Source organism: Molossus molossus, unplaced genomic scaffold, assembly GCF_014108415.1.
Source record: "Molossus molossus isolate mMolMol1 unplaced genomic scaffold, mMolMol1.p scaffold_m16_p_7, whole genome shotgun sequence".
Taxonomy (NCBI): Eukaryota; Metazoa; Chordata; class Mammalia; order Chiroptera; family Molossidae; genus Molossus; species Molossus molossus.
Window position 1 is genome coordinate 21,363,837 of NW_023425401.1, and position 15,171 is coordinate 21,379,007.

Genomic DNA, 15,171 nt, shown 5'->3' on the forward strand with positions numbered 1-15,171 from the left:
TGGCATATTTAAGTGCACCCCCTAAAATAAAGCACTATATTATAAAATCTTTCATAACAATCATTTCATCTGTAGCATAAACAGAGTATGAACTGAAAAACAATTCTCTGAGCTTTACAGTCTAGAATATATAATTCAAGAGTTTCCAAGGATTAAATATTCCAAGCCCCCTTCAATTATGTCTTTAGTTGAAACTCAAACTAATAATAACTAACATTCATTAAGTGGCATTTAAGGAGCATTTTACCTCCCTTGAAAATGCTCCTTAAATGTTGCATTACAAATATTTAATGTGCATTTTTAAAGGATTTCATATGCTATATGTCAGTTTCTGAGACACCAGGCCTTGAGCTATTAGAGGACAGAAATGTTTCTTCTTTATGAATTCACAACCTGCAGAGTGTTTAGAATAAAACACAATCTCAAATTACAAAATTTATTATAAGATAATTTTAATTTAATAGTGTCAAAGAAACTCCTTCGAAGCTTTACATAACTGAAAAATGGTTGTCTTGGTCAAGCACTTCTCCTGTTCAAGAACATCAAAGTTATATCTTAGAATGTTTTAATTAAATATGTATAAATATTAGTGTTGTACTTAAAAACTTTAAAGTGTTGCTTAAGCAGGATAGTCATGGCTCCAAAGTTTAAGAAGATCCATTCAAGTTGGATTATTTAAACTTGCAATAAATAGATGTATTTTCTTGGAAAAATATCTATTGTTACAGTAAAACTTGAGTTTCCTTTCTAACAAGATTGTATGATTACTCGTTTATATTGTTCTTTCCGCAGGAATTCACACACCCCCTGTTTGCATCCTGTTATTCACTTAGCGCTTCCCTTAACTCCACTATACTGTTTCCCTAATAGTGGTTTTAGCACACGAAAATCCTAATTACTGTCCACAGTTTGCATTCAGTATGTCTTCAGGTCATAAAGATTACCTTAAAATTTTTACTCTGTGTTCTCAAAAGATTGCATTGCTGTTCTAGACCAATGATGGCCTGGGTAAGACTTTAGGGGCCCTTTCCACTGTGTATTTCCCCACCTTCCCATCTAACTTTGTTCTTGTATTTGCCCAACCCAAGAAACTACTTGGAGAACGTACCTCACTGAGATCCAAGCAAACACATTTACAGTCTTCCTAAAATTTTGTACATTTGGATTTGTCTTTCTGAAGGCAAAGTAAACAATGTTTTGGGGAAAAGTAATTCAGGGTATAATCAAGCCCAGATTAAATCACTGCCTCAGACTCACCTAGGATTTTTATTAAAACTACAGATTCCTGGGTCCTACCCAGAACCCACGCAGAATCTGCATAAAGGCGCATGCCTCGGAATACGCATTTGTATCAAGTTCTTCAGGTTATTCTGAAACACACTGAAGTTCAAAAACCAGTATTGCAAAGGACCTAAAATTCAAGATAATACAAATGATAAAGGATGATGCAAATAGGGGAGTAAGAGCCTACTGTCAAACACCAGACCAGAATAAAAAATAAACAAACTCATTAAGGAAGAGGTAAGAAAATACTTTGTAACAACTAAGAACTCCATAATGAGCCAGCTAAACTACAACATTCTTTGGAACTCCTTTACTTGAGGTGCTGAACAGGACACACAGGTCTAATCATTAAAAAAATGTATATAAATGTTTATACTAAATATGAATATAATTAATGTGCATATGTATGTATATGTGTACGTATACACCCACAGCCTAGAGAGCAGCAGTAATTATATTAGTATTAAATGGCACAATGGCTACACTCACTAAGCAGCTTCAGTTCTGCTCCACTACTTCTAAACAGGGAAAAACTATACATTTTTTTATTCTCTTTTTAATACAGTTTGTTTTAGAGCGGCAGGAAGTGCAAAGGCAAAATGACTCACACGAATATGCACATCTTTACCAGAGTCAAGGACTAATGCCTCCATGGCTTCTAGCTGTTAACTCTAACGCCAAGGGCAGAGACCACATCTTACATCTCATGGGACTCCAAGCAGGGTCAAGCAGCAAGCACAGCAAGTGAATAAATGCTGCGGATCAGGACAGCATTCCATGAGGCTGGGTGTGGCCTCGGGTTGCAGTCAAGCACAGGGGTTCCTGAATTTTAACATGCTGGTCTAGCCCTAACGCCAGAGTTTGTGATGCCCTGGATCTGGGATGGACCCCAGAGCTGGCATTTGTTTCCAGGTGACGCTAATGCTGCTTGTCTGCAGACTATACTTTGAGTGCTATGGACCTAGGGGAAAATTCTCAGGTTTTTGCTATGTAAATGGTTCCCAGAAAAGAGAAGTAATTGAGACATGGTCAGAAAAACAATATAGGGAATCTAGAAACCTGGGTTCCAGTTCCAGTGCTATCATAAAATGGCTATGTAGCTGATAAACACTCAAACACACACACACCCACACCCTGATGAATGTCACATAACTCAGCTAGAAGATGAAGCATCTGATATAGATGGGAAACTGAAAAGTCAAAGACCTTTCATTGGATCAGAGAAAATTTAAGTGTCTCCTATGAACCCTGAAATTAGTAAATTATTACCCTCAAACCAGTGTTTATTGCCCAGATCACAACTATTAAACCATATAGTTTTTATCCAAAATAAAGAACATATAGCAAGCACACAAAAAATAAAAAGATGCTCAGACTAAACACATCAAACCAACTAAATATAAACCTAAAGGGAAATAAGTGTTTCCCAATATTCTAAACACAAATTCCAGATTCAAGTATCTCTAAATGTGTCTAGGGCAACAGCATGAGCAGCATGTTAGAAATGCAAAATCTCTGGCCACACCTAAACCTACTGCATAAAAACCTTCACCTTAACACGCCCCCATGTGATCTGAAGTGTGAGAAGCACTGACACAGGCCACTGAGACATTATCATCATTTCTTTACTACTGCTGGTAAAATAACATACTTAAAAAGACTGTATATTTCCTGAAAAAAAAAAAAAAAACTATTTGACATAATAAACAGATAAAAAGAAATCAAGAAATGGTTTTAAATAAGACACACAGAGCCATTTTCAAACAAAAACTTCCATTAAAAATGCTTCATGAATAGGAAATACTGTATGATTAAAAGGTAACAAATATCACCCAGCTCAAATCCCTAACTGCACAGCTGGGTAAACTGAGGTACAGGGATGCCAACTGGTTTAGTTAGTCAGATAGTTTGTAGTAGTACAGTGGAGACTGCAGTCCAATTCCATGGACTCCTATAATGAATGAAATGCCCTTTTCAGTTGAAAAATTTTAATTACATTTTCCTAGATGAACATACAGTAATTATAAAGCAGAAGTATATATAACTTTAAAAGGATAAATGAAATGACATTACCTATAAAAATATACTGAAGGAAACCCATAGTAGTTAATGTTTTATTCTTTCCATTTAAAAAAAAGGAGATTTTTAAAAAGTAAATTGGAAAGAGAAGTGGAACTGGAAATTGACGTACTGCATATGAGCACACGTTCCAAATCTGTAATTTTCAAAGAATGACACCACATTATCACTCAGTGGCAGCATCTGTTTGATGAAAAAATCTGGAAAAGTGACTTTTGGGAGTATCAGATATCTGGCTTTGCTACTTAAGTTTTACTATCCAGCAATAAACAAAACTTTTTCACATATGGCTAATTTTTGCAGTTTTCAACACAGAAGCAGAAACAGCTAAATTCAACATAAGCATTTTATCAGTGATTACAGAAGAATTAAACCCTTCTGCCTCACCATCAAAGAAGCTCTTGGCTCTCAGGTAACTGACGCTGAGCCTCAGGACGGAGAGTTTGTCCAGCTTATTAATAACATCTTGTGGGAAAGGCAGCAGGTTCGCCAAGCGGTCCAGCTCTGTATTGAGTCGGTCTCTGTGTCGCTTGGAAGGATTTGACTTGATTCCTTCAGCTGGGATGGGCTTGATGCTGGAAAAAACAAACAAGATGCCGTGAAATACTCAAAAATATATAAAGCAAAAATGTCTACTGCTTGGAGCATCTCCTCAAATATCTCTCTCATAACATAAACATCTGAAATCTTTCAGTTTACATAAATCTTTTCAAAATACGCCTTTTATATCTTACACAAAACAAGGGAATGGGTAAAATTCTTCATAACGTTTTTATTAAAAGCTTATGAACCCGTGATAAGAAAACACTAAGTGCATCTTATATACTTCAAACGTCATATAATTCTTACATTTGTGGTACAGTGATTCCCAATTAACAAATCTACTAGGATTTTTTCCTCTTTAAACCCAACCATTTGCTATGGAAAGAAAAAAAGAGAAATCTGTAATAAATTGTGTGAAAATCATCTTCCTTTTCAACCTTCCAGAGGCATCTTGGCATAATTTATGTTGTAGATAAATAAGAGCAATCCGAAATAAAAAACGTACATTTGTCACCCCAGCTTCTTATCCTGAACAATTTCATCCTGTCAGTGACAACTTCTCAAAGCCCTCTGGCACCTCCAGATAGTCCTAACACCATCGAATGGGGTCCTCCAACAGTAAAACAAAAAAACCTTTGACTTTCGCTATTTATATTTGTTGAATGACAAATATTAGAGATTAACTGTGATTATTGGCAAATTTTGCTTTTATAATTCTACTTTATTAGCATCCGTAGTTTGTGCCGCAGTTAGAAAATTCAATGAAACCCCAACATTTAGTCTGATTTTCATCTGCAAGAAAAGGCACGTATGGTTAGGAGTGGAACTTGAGTTTACAAATGAGAAGTTGGACTACTTCACACAAAGGCCTTGGCCAGAAACTCATAGCAGAAATGTAAAGTGAATTTACAGATCATCAGACACTCATGCTGAAATATAAATAGAGAAGTTATTCAAAAACCAAACAAAGTAATCATTAGTTCATGTCTCTGCACCTTTCCATTTGACAGAAAAATAATTATGTAGAGTGTTCTTATAACAAAGACTTTTCCCCAGTTTTATTGCGAAAACAAAGACATTTTTAACAATTCAAATGATAGTATCCTTAAGAAGCAAGAATTGTTTTGAGTCTAGTGCTACTAATTTGATGCAATCAAAACATTTCTAATGTTTTCAATGTTATATGTGGAACAATAACACTTTATGCAAGAAGATAAAAAGTAAATATGGAATTTTAATGTTTTTTACAATGTCCCTAACAAGTAATTCCTTCAGAACTTGCCTATATTGTTTCTATTGTAATTCATGCTATCTCTACAAAAAAAAAAAAAAAAGATTAATAAATTGGTAAAATGGCATATATACAAAATCAGTCCATAATACTATCTCCAGACTCTTTGGGTAACTGTATAATTAAATGATGACTGTTTCTCTAGCTATTTTCCCTTAATCATACTGCATTTATAATTAAATTCAAGTTGCACCTAATTACTACATTTCTCCCATTAATCCACTGAATTTCAGCTTTTACTCATAATGCATGTCTACCTCATTGAGTAATTCCCTATGCATCAACCACTTGTTAACACAAATCTTTACTTGACAAATATTTACCTATCACGTCCTGGGCAGGCCAGGAGAACACTCTTTCCCTGCAGCTTCGAAAAGGGTTATGGGAGCTAAGGACCAGGAGCAACTACTTGAAAGGATACTTTTACAGAACAGGTGGTATAGGAGATGCATCCCGAAAGAGGAGCAGGGTTTCGGGAGACATGGCTGAGGAGCGGTGAGCTGGCAGAAGGCCCGTCTGAAGCAGGGGTGCAGGGTAGAGAGAGGAGAAGAGCGAGCTGGCTGGGCCCACATTCTTCCAACAAAAACTGACCACCCGCCACCTGCCACGCACAGAACACTAGCAGTGAACAACCCCACTAAAGCTCCTTTCTCATGCAGCGTCCATTCCAGGGGAGGATACATACTGACAAAAACGTACAGCTTCTCGGGCTGGTAAGTGTACGAAGAAAAGAAGGTAAGGAACTAAGGAGTGACGGGGGGCTGGTCTGACAGCAGGGTAGGTCCCCCTGATGTGATGCTTCCGCACGGACATGAATGTAACAAAAGAGTGAGCCCTGTGGGTGTCTGATGAAAAAAATGTTCAAGGCAGAGGATGCAGCCACTTTCCTCACAGAAATGGTACGAAGTTGGACCTTGGTGCCTGGAGTCACCTTAAGCTTCAGCTGGGATTCTCAGGACCAGTCTCGTGTTTTTCCTAGGCTGAGTCTGGTGATGGGGAGGACGGAACACAGGGCAGGTCTCACTGAGGCTAACACTTCCTTCTCAAATGTAAATCCAGGTCACTCCTGATTCAAACCTTTCAGTAGCTCCACACAGTCCACGTTCCTGGTTCTAGCAAACAAACTGCTTCTTGCTCTTTCTGTGGCCCCTAACTGTTCCCCTGGCCGCACTGTTTCCAGCCAGAGCCTTCCTTGCCCATTACACTCCAGAGCTAAGAAATGACCCACAGTCACCAACGTGTGCTTGGGTGCTTCAGACCTGCTACTCCCTGCTGTCTCCCCAGCTTCAAAGCCCTGCCCAGTTAGATCACTAGTGTTGATTTTGTCAAGTCTTCCCAGACCCACTCACAATAGATTCCACCCACACCACTATGCAAATGTTTTACACAACCATTCCATTAGGGTCTATTCTGTGCAGATAACATCTCCCGTAAATTAAAAATCAAATCCAGCCCTGCACTCTTTGTAGCTTTTCCGTTAAGATTATAAAACATTGGGAAGAGGAAAACAAACACTGAAGCAAGACAAGCTGATAGGACACAGGGAGAAATAACAACAGTAAAGAAAGAGGCTGAAAGGTCTTCCTCCAAGTAGTACTGCCCCCTGACCTGTGCAGGCTCCCTGCAGTATTCCCCCTGCACCAGAGGAGACTGCTTCTGTCTCTCTGGACCGCAGGCTGACGCTCTAACCACTGAGCCAAACCGGCCAGGCCAAGGAAGAGACTGCTTCTGTACACAGTGCAGACTTGTCCACAGCCCTAACGTAGTATTATGCACACAATGGAATATTTACCGTGAATTCACATTTCCCAAGTCAAGCGTTATGTAATCCATATTGCATACACTTATTTGTTGCTCTTATTATGAAAACTTAAATCATCTCTGTATCCCTATTGCTCGGCATAGTACTTGGCACAGAGTGAACTCTCAATTAATGTCTGCTGATCAGAATGTGCAGCAGAGAAATGATAGGAACCTGATGGAAGGTAGTAACAGTAAGGATAGTAAGTCTAGACTAGCCTGGGGCATGTAAACCCAGTACTTTGTGCCCATCACAAAGCAGGGTACATACCCAGACTCAGATGTTCACTGAATTAAACTCACTTGCCAACCAACTTAGGAATAGGAAGTAAGGGAGAGGAAAACACTGAGGAAGGACAGGTTGCAAATGACCAGAGTTTGCAGCTGAAGATAACAACTACATTTCCCAATGCAAGATGAATCAAACAGAGAGAAGAGATTGGAGCACACACCTGAGTAATACCAACACTGAGGTGTAAGGTTGAGGAGGCAGTGCAGGCAGAGATGACAGAGGGGGAATGATGAGACAGAAGGAAAAAGAAACAGGGTAGACTATTTTGGAGATTATAGGATAAAGTTCAATTCTATAATTTAACTAGAGGAATTAAATAAGTTAAGGATTGAGAAGTACCCAATGGACTTGGCATCTCAAACTGAATGTTGTTAAAGCTAAAGTAGTAGTTCTGACATAATTTTTCACTGACTTTGTGAAAAATATTCAGAACTATTTTTGTGAAAATGTCTCATACTTACCCATACATATTGAAGATGTACAGAATAACTAAAAATAGAAATCTTACATCAATTACACCTGACTTGGCTTATGCTAGTACTTTTACTTTTGTTTGGTCTTTAAATCTATGCCAAAATATACTGCCAAGCATCTATTTAAATACAAGGCTATATTTGAAATATAAATAAATGTCCCAGTAAGAGTGGATTTGGACATCCGGCGTTCAGAAGTCTGCAGAAATAGACTGCAAGATGTTGATCAAGCAAAGAAAAAAATTATTTTTTAAACCTTAACCTCAAAAATCTTGTCCCAACCTGTAACTAAAATTGTTGTGAAATCAAGACTCCGGCTGACTGCACGCCATCCTCCTGTTTCAGGAGCCCGGCACGCTAGAAGTACTGGTGGTGACAGGCCCAATGGCGTGTCCAACGCCAGCTTGAATGTTATCTTTAAAGCCTTAATTTTTCATATCTCGGTCTAAAATGTCTGTTAGGCTCATCACTTGCGCCCAGTGTTTGAAACCAAGTTGAAAAATTTAGCAACCCAGTTTAAGTTTCTGTAACTGTACTTATATTTTTAGACGACATTTATCATAAAAATCTCAAATGACATGCAAAGATACAGTTTCAGTGATCCTATGAGAATAAAGTAACGTTTTCTAATGAGAGATTACCTATCACAGCACTGTGTCTGCTTTATCAGTTTTTTCCTCTGGGTGATTTAATCCACTCCCACTGCTTCAAGCTACTTACCAATAACTTGTTTATCTTTATTTCCACTGCCTGTACCTGGATGTCCTCTTGTTCATATTTCTGAGAATTCAGGCACCTCCTTCTCTGCATCTACTATGATACCACTCTCCATCCAACAGCTAGGAAATTGAAGTATTCCTCAATAAATCTCTCCACCATACCAACTACACCCAATTAAGCCCAACTCTTAAACCTGCGCATTCCTCATTTCCTCCCCATGGTCTCAGTGCATACTTGTTTACCTCTGAATATAAATGCTGAATGTGTACAGTCACAAATTACATGCTTACTATAATATTGGAAAGGTAATCTATGGCACAAATTAACATTAAATTTCATTGTGAGGCTGAATACAGCTGGACATTCTGCTTCCCCATATGAGGCAAAAACATTCACAACTTCTGAGAATCCTGGCGGGACGTCACTTGTAATGAGTCAGAACCCTATGGCCATCCTCCCGCTGCTGGCTCCACAACTGTGATGGGTCAGTCCCGATCCCTCTTTACCTAAGAAGAGGCGATGAGGTACAAACAGACAGCATGTAGTCTCTAGCACGGACTTTAACAGTGAAAACCTGGAACATAAAATATGCCTAGAAATCACTGTTACTTCCATAATTCTGAACAAAAAAAAACTATTAAGAATGTATCCCTTTCCTCTTCTATGAATGTACTTTATTTTTACAATTTTCCTTTACACCCACATAAAATGTACCTACTATACCAAAATCACTGAAACATTAGCAGACAAGTCTTAAGTAGTGGTCAATTGCTAAAATGAATGAATAGCTCTCCAATACCTACTATGTGCCCAATACTGGAACGCTCTGGTAGATACAAACACAGCAGACAGGCCTAACTTTAAGGAGATCTTTTGTACCAGGAGGAGATGCATTCTGTAACAAGACAAAATCAAACCTAATGTATTGCTCAACAATGTAGGTGCCAAACAAGTGATGCTCAAGAGTCCAGGAAAGTAAAAGCTCAGGTAGAGTAACGAGGGGAGGTGTCATGGAGATACGGCATCTCAACCAGGTCTTAAACACAGGTGAGTCACTTCTGATTTCACGATGTCAGAGTACATAGCTTTCTGCAAGTAGTCTTCTCTTTTAGAGAATCACAAGGAAAACAAGAGACAGAAACACAAAGTCTGTCTCCATTAAACCTAAGAGACAGCAAGACCCAGATGCAAATATATATGAAGATGGAAAAAAGGTAGAAAAGAAATCAGTGACAACACAGAACAGAAGGAACGTGTAATCATAGCACATTACATAGCTGAGCAGTAAACAATGCTTCTAGTTTAAAAAATTATGCAACACTGAAAGGAGATTTAATCTAAAACTGTGATAACATTATATTGGGAGGATGAGGAAAGGTAAAGGAAAGATGAATTAGCACTAATAATTCTAGCTATCATAATAAACAAATGACCCCAAGCATGTTAAACTGAAGACAGCATATACATGTGCATGTAGTATTTAATAGGAATATTTTTTAAAGCAATCAATCAAAAACAATTAAGATGCAAAGTGAAAATGACTAAAAAACATGAGACAAAACAAATCAATATGTAAAGAGCATCTTAAGTAGAAAAATCTTCCAACACCACACTACTACCCTATACACACACAATCCCAACAATTACCGACCCCATTACTGTTGGTCTATGAAAGTCAATTGTCAAAATTAATATTTTTAAGCAAAAATACAAGGACAAACTACCAATGGGAATGTAAACTTTTTGCAGAGCAACTTGACACTATGTTTCAGAGCATATCTGGCTCAACCTTAAGAGTATGCATACCTTTGCACCCCAAAATTCCATGTATAGGAATTTTTCCTAAGGAAATAACTAAGATTTCACATACAAAGTCACTTAACTCAAAGGTGTTCTCTGAAAAACTAGCTAAAACATTTAAAAGTTGGGAAAAACAGAACCCTCCCCAATTAGAAAAATAGTTAAATTATGTAACACTAAGAGAATGGAGTACTATGCAGCCATTAAAAGCCATGTTTTAAAGATGGCAAGGGAGGGAGCAAATCATTAAGATAGGAGGAAAAGACTCTTAGAGGGAAGGGTAAGACTGCAAATATGAATTTAAGTATGGAACTCATGTATGGGAAATAGTAACTTAATTCATCAAGTTAACTATTTGAGAACAGTGGACAATAAGGAAATACCTGGGATATAAATGTACCACATGTACTATTGAACTTATTCACCTGCATAGTACCGTGAAGTAGGTAAAAAATGTAAGTTTGGGGAACCAATATTCAAACTCAGCTCTTTCATTTCCTACCAGACAATTTTGAATCTGAACTTCAGCTCCCTGTCTATAAAACTGAAATATTACCTTTCAGAATACTATCATGAAGCTGGGAAAAATTATGTATACAGAGCACAGTGCACATTTGTATCATGGTAAGTACTAACAGTAGTTTTTTGTTATGTTAAACCACTATATAGAAAAAAAATCAATTTTACAAAAGTGTAAAAGTATAAAAGTACTGTTAAAGATTTGCTTGGTACTTATGTCTAGGTAATTGTCTTAATTATTTACATAAATAAGCATGTACTATGTCAGTTTATTCACTAGTGAAGTAACACATTTCAGCCATACCCAGAATTGAGAACATAATCATATACTGCCTCTTACTGTTTCACAGGAGAATTGATTGTTCTGGGATAATGTAAGCTAAAATTATTTAAAGGATAGAATTTATGCTTCTGTTTCATTTCTATCGTTAGCCGTCTTTACAGTTCTGCTCATTTTAATTGTGAGAGTGGCATTTTAGTTGCAGGTTTTGATTATCCTGATATATTAGTCAAGGATTTACCCAGATCTACAAAAACAAGAAAACTAGACCTTATCTTTTAGTTTAGACCTAGTACTCTTTTCATTTACATCTCACTGTTTCCTCTTTTTGCCAGTTCTTTATAAATGTTACTGATAAACATTTTCACTTATTCATTTCACAGTTCCAATGTGTAAGAGCCTCTACAGTCACTATGTATAAGCTATCTAAATACAGCTATTGGAAAGAAAAATGATGGTGGAGAAATAATTATGTAACTGAAAAGACTTATCCTTTTTTAGAGGCCCTTTGGAAAATGGTATCAAACTACATTTACATGGAACACTTTCAGGAAAACATTGCATAATTTTATTCTCCTAAGTAGGTATTATATAAATGAGGTTCCTGAGATTTAAATAGAATGAACAGCAATTTTAGCAAAAGCAGCAAGGAAGACAATGCTTTTGTACTAAATTAACATTACAAGTTTGTTAAAGTGAAAAGGACTGGCTAAAGCTCACAAGTGATTTCCAGTACGGAGGCTTCTTGATGGATTGATCACCATTACTGCTGACAGCACTTTTAAGGGTAGACGTCATTACTCAGCACCTATTTTTGCCAACAGTCAGTTACTAGAAATACAGTAATTGATATGCCACTAAAACTTTTTCTGTATGAAAAAAACTTCCAGTTATTATCACTAGAGAAAAACAGCTTCTACTTAATGGTACACACTTTTCATTTATCTCCATGAGAGAACATAACTAAACAAATTGACAAACACGTCATCACCTCCGGAAAAAATAAAACAAGAACAAAATTTAAGTTAAACAAATTTTTTTTTTGCTTGGTTTGAGCAGGGTTAAGAAGGAACAACATGTTAAGGAATGTTATAGTTGAATCTATGCCTAAGGTTACCATGAAAATGTCTTCCTGAAGGTAGGGAGGAACACAGATCAGACGCAAGATTGCTTCAGATCCTTTAATTTCCTAACTCTCATTGCTCAGAAAAGAAAGGAAATATTTACTGAGCATCGTCTATGTACAATCTACTTCAGTGGGATTAAAATGAACACGTTTAAGATATATTTCCTACAACTAAAGATAAATTTCAATGTTAGACTTGCCACTAGAGGGAGTTTATCTTGTTCAATTAATTCAATTGAAGGTTGAATGGAAGAGCCTCAGGTTAAAATTGTCATGTACTGATGCCTAAATTTTATGGAATTGTATATTTAAATGGGCATCTTATCAATAATCCTATACTAATTTTATACCATATTTTCTCTTTAAGTAAATTAAAATGGCTTTTCTCTTAAAGGATCAAAGTTAAAACTCAATAGTATTTTCAGCTCAAACAAGATGTATTTTTTTTTTTTTTGACAATGTTGGCATATTTTACACCTCATTAGCTACAAACTACTAATTTAACTAAAAAAACTATATTAAACTTAGTATTAGGTTTAATGGTCACATTCCTAAAATGAACTTTGATTCACTGTACTATAAAGCTAACCATTTTTCATTCTGGTAAAAATAATTTGTAAACAATTTCCTGTGATTTTGTAAATGCCAGCAGTAGGCTTTTCTTACTTCCCAAATGCAGTGACATTTTAAAGCATTCATATGACCAGAAGTAATGCATGGTGCTCAATAAAGATCTGACAAACATCTATACTAACTTAATAAAATAAAACAAGGGTGGTGTGGAAATACTTCAGCAACACTGTATTGCAAGAGATTATTAAATGCAAACATATTAAAGTCTTAGGAAGTATACTAAAATATTAAGATAATAAAAAGCACATCTGACATAAATAAAAGGAAAATATAATATGCTTAAAAGGAATATCTTTAATGAGATGTTAACTAAAAACTCAAAATGTTAAACTTTACAGTGAATACAAAAATATGGCATTTGCCTTTTTTCTTTTTAAGTCATCTTAGGTTCTTAAGTTACTATGTTACTGACAGGAACACAGTAACTTAAAAATCCATTAGGGAGATCTTCACTTATGATTATACACATAAAACCTATGATACCTACATTATAAATTATCCTACGTGTGCAATAAATACATAAAACGGGCATTTGGGATGCCTCTCAATTTTACCCTTCAAGAACAAAGTCAAAGTAGACAAATACATCTCCATATAAGAAAATCACTCTACAAAATCCAAGTTTCCAAATCAATGTCACAGAACTGCCAAGACAGAAAATTGCTTACTCGGCAGTATTACTAATGTCAGACACACTCCTAATGTAAGACTTCCAAATTATAATCGTTCGATTTATATTATATATATTTATATCTTCATCCTCTGTTAATGCTAAATCTAGATCTGAAGAACTATGATCTTCAGACTGAAATTCTAAAAGGAATTTAAAACTCCAGAACAATGAAACTTTTAACCAGTTAGTGATTTTAAATATCAATCTTGAACTTTTATTTTTCTGATTTGAATTTGTGACCTAAATTAAGTTTTAAGCAGAGTGCATACTTCTGATTGGCTCTGAATAAACCTTTAACGTATTCTTAAAATTGTCTGGGAAAACTTGAAAAATATAAAGCAAAGTAACTCAGAGATAATGGCCAGAAATAAACACATGAATACAGCAGACTCACCAAAGTAAATCTGTCTCAAGCATGGATTTGTTTTTGTGAAAAAAATAATAATTATTTGAAAGTATTTGCCCTCTTACTCAAATATCCCACCAAAACAAACAAACAAACAAACAAAAAATCTGTTTGTAATCACTCTATTAGAATTGACAAAACTTTGGAGTAGGAGGGAAAAGGAATTAGGGAAAGTTACCAAGAATGAAAATGTCCATTTCACTAATTTCCAGTTTCAAATCTTTTACCTTGCAGAGCCTAAAACTACCACAAAAGTGATAAGCTCTCCAAAAAGGTAGCTCAAAAAACAAATTCCCCCACTATTTATCTTGCCCACTGCACTCACTCATACCTGCTACCATCTCTCTATATTTTACCGATATGGTCACGTTGAGTACTACAAAATCACTTCCAAAAAATACCTTCGGAGGCACTCAGCCCCTTCTTGCAGGTGGTGGTGCTCAGCTCTCTGAAACACCTTGCCCTGCCAGGAACGAGAATTATGACCGTCCTCTAACCTAACCTAAGAGGGTATTAAAAGTGGAAGGGGATTTCAAGTCGGGTTATGTTAACTAATCCACCAGCCCCGCAGGCAGACCTGACCTGTCAACAAATTAGGACCACGGGAGAGAAAACAGCTGCAAATGGGAGGGGGTGTGAGAGGGTGCCTGTGGCCGGGACTGGGACGATTTTAAAAATGCAATGATTAAAAATGTAAAAATCCAAGGCCTGAGTGTCTCGACCCGGCCCCGAATCTCGATTCCACTGTGTCAGGAATGGACCTAATCCCCAGACTGCGGGATTTGGGGACAGGGTGGGGGCGCCTCCCGCACCCGCGTGCCTGAGCGTCCAAACTCGCGGCGGAGACGCGCTCCGGACACTCACGTTTTCTGCACGGGCTTCCGCCGCTTGCGACTGGCGTAGGTGATGTTGGCGCTGCTGCCGTTCATGGTGCCCAGGCGCCGGCGACTCCTCCCCGGGCGCGGGCACCGACCGCCCGGTCTCCGGGACCCGCGGCGGCACGGACGACGGCGGCGGGCGCCGGGTTCCACGAAGCCGCGCTCACTCTACCGGCGTCCTCCCGGGCGGTGGGAAGACGCTGCACCCTCTGAGCCTCGGGCCCCGCAACCCCGCGCGTCCAGGTGCGCTGCCCGGGCCTGGCGCCGGAGGAGGGGGAGGGCGGCGACGGGCGGAGACCGGTGAGCGAGGCGGCGCAGGTGCCTTCTACAGCGGCGGAGGCGGAGCGGCGCTGCCCGCAGGTGAGCCGTCCCGG

The 15,171-nt window shown here is 37.8% G+C and overlaps 1 protein-coding gene across 1 annotated transcript in view; it reads right to left on the bottom strand.

Annotated features, from left to right (window-relative positions):
- AHR (aryl hydrocarbon receptor) overlaps nt 1–14,883 on the bottom strand; it is a 40,077-nt gene extending 25,194 nt beyond the window's left edge. Inside the window, exons 1-2 of the mRNA XM_036247349.1 lie at nt 14,784–14,883; nt 3,751–3,938 (exon numbers count right to left, since the gene is read on the bottom strand). Of these exons, the coding sequence (XP_036103242.1) occupies nt 3,751–3,938; nt 14,784–14,848 (253 nt within the window). The 5' untranslated portion in view covers nt 14,849–14,883. The remainder of the gene's footprint in view (nt 1–3,750; nt 3,939–14,783) is intronic.
- Between the last annotated feature and the right edge of the window lie 288 nt (nt 14,884–15,171).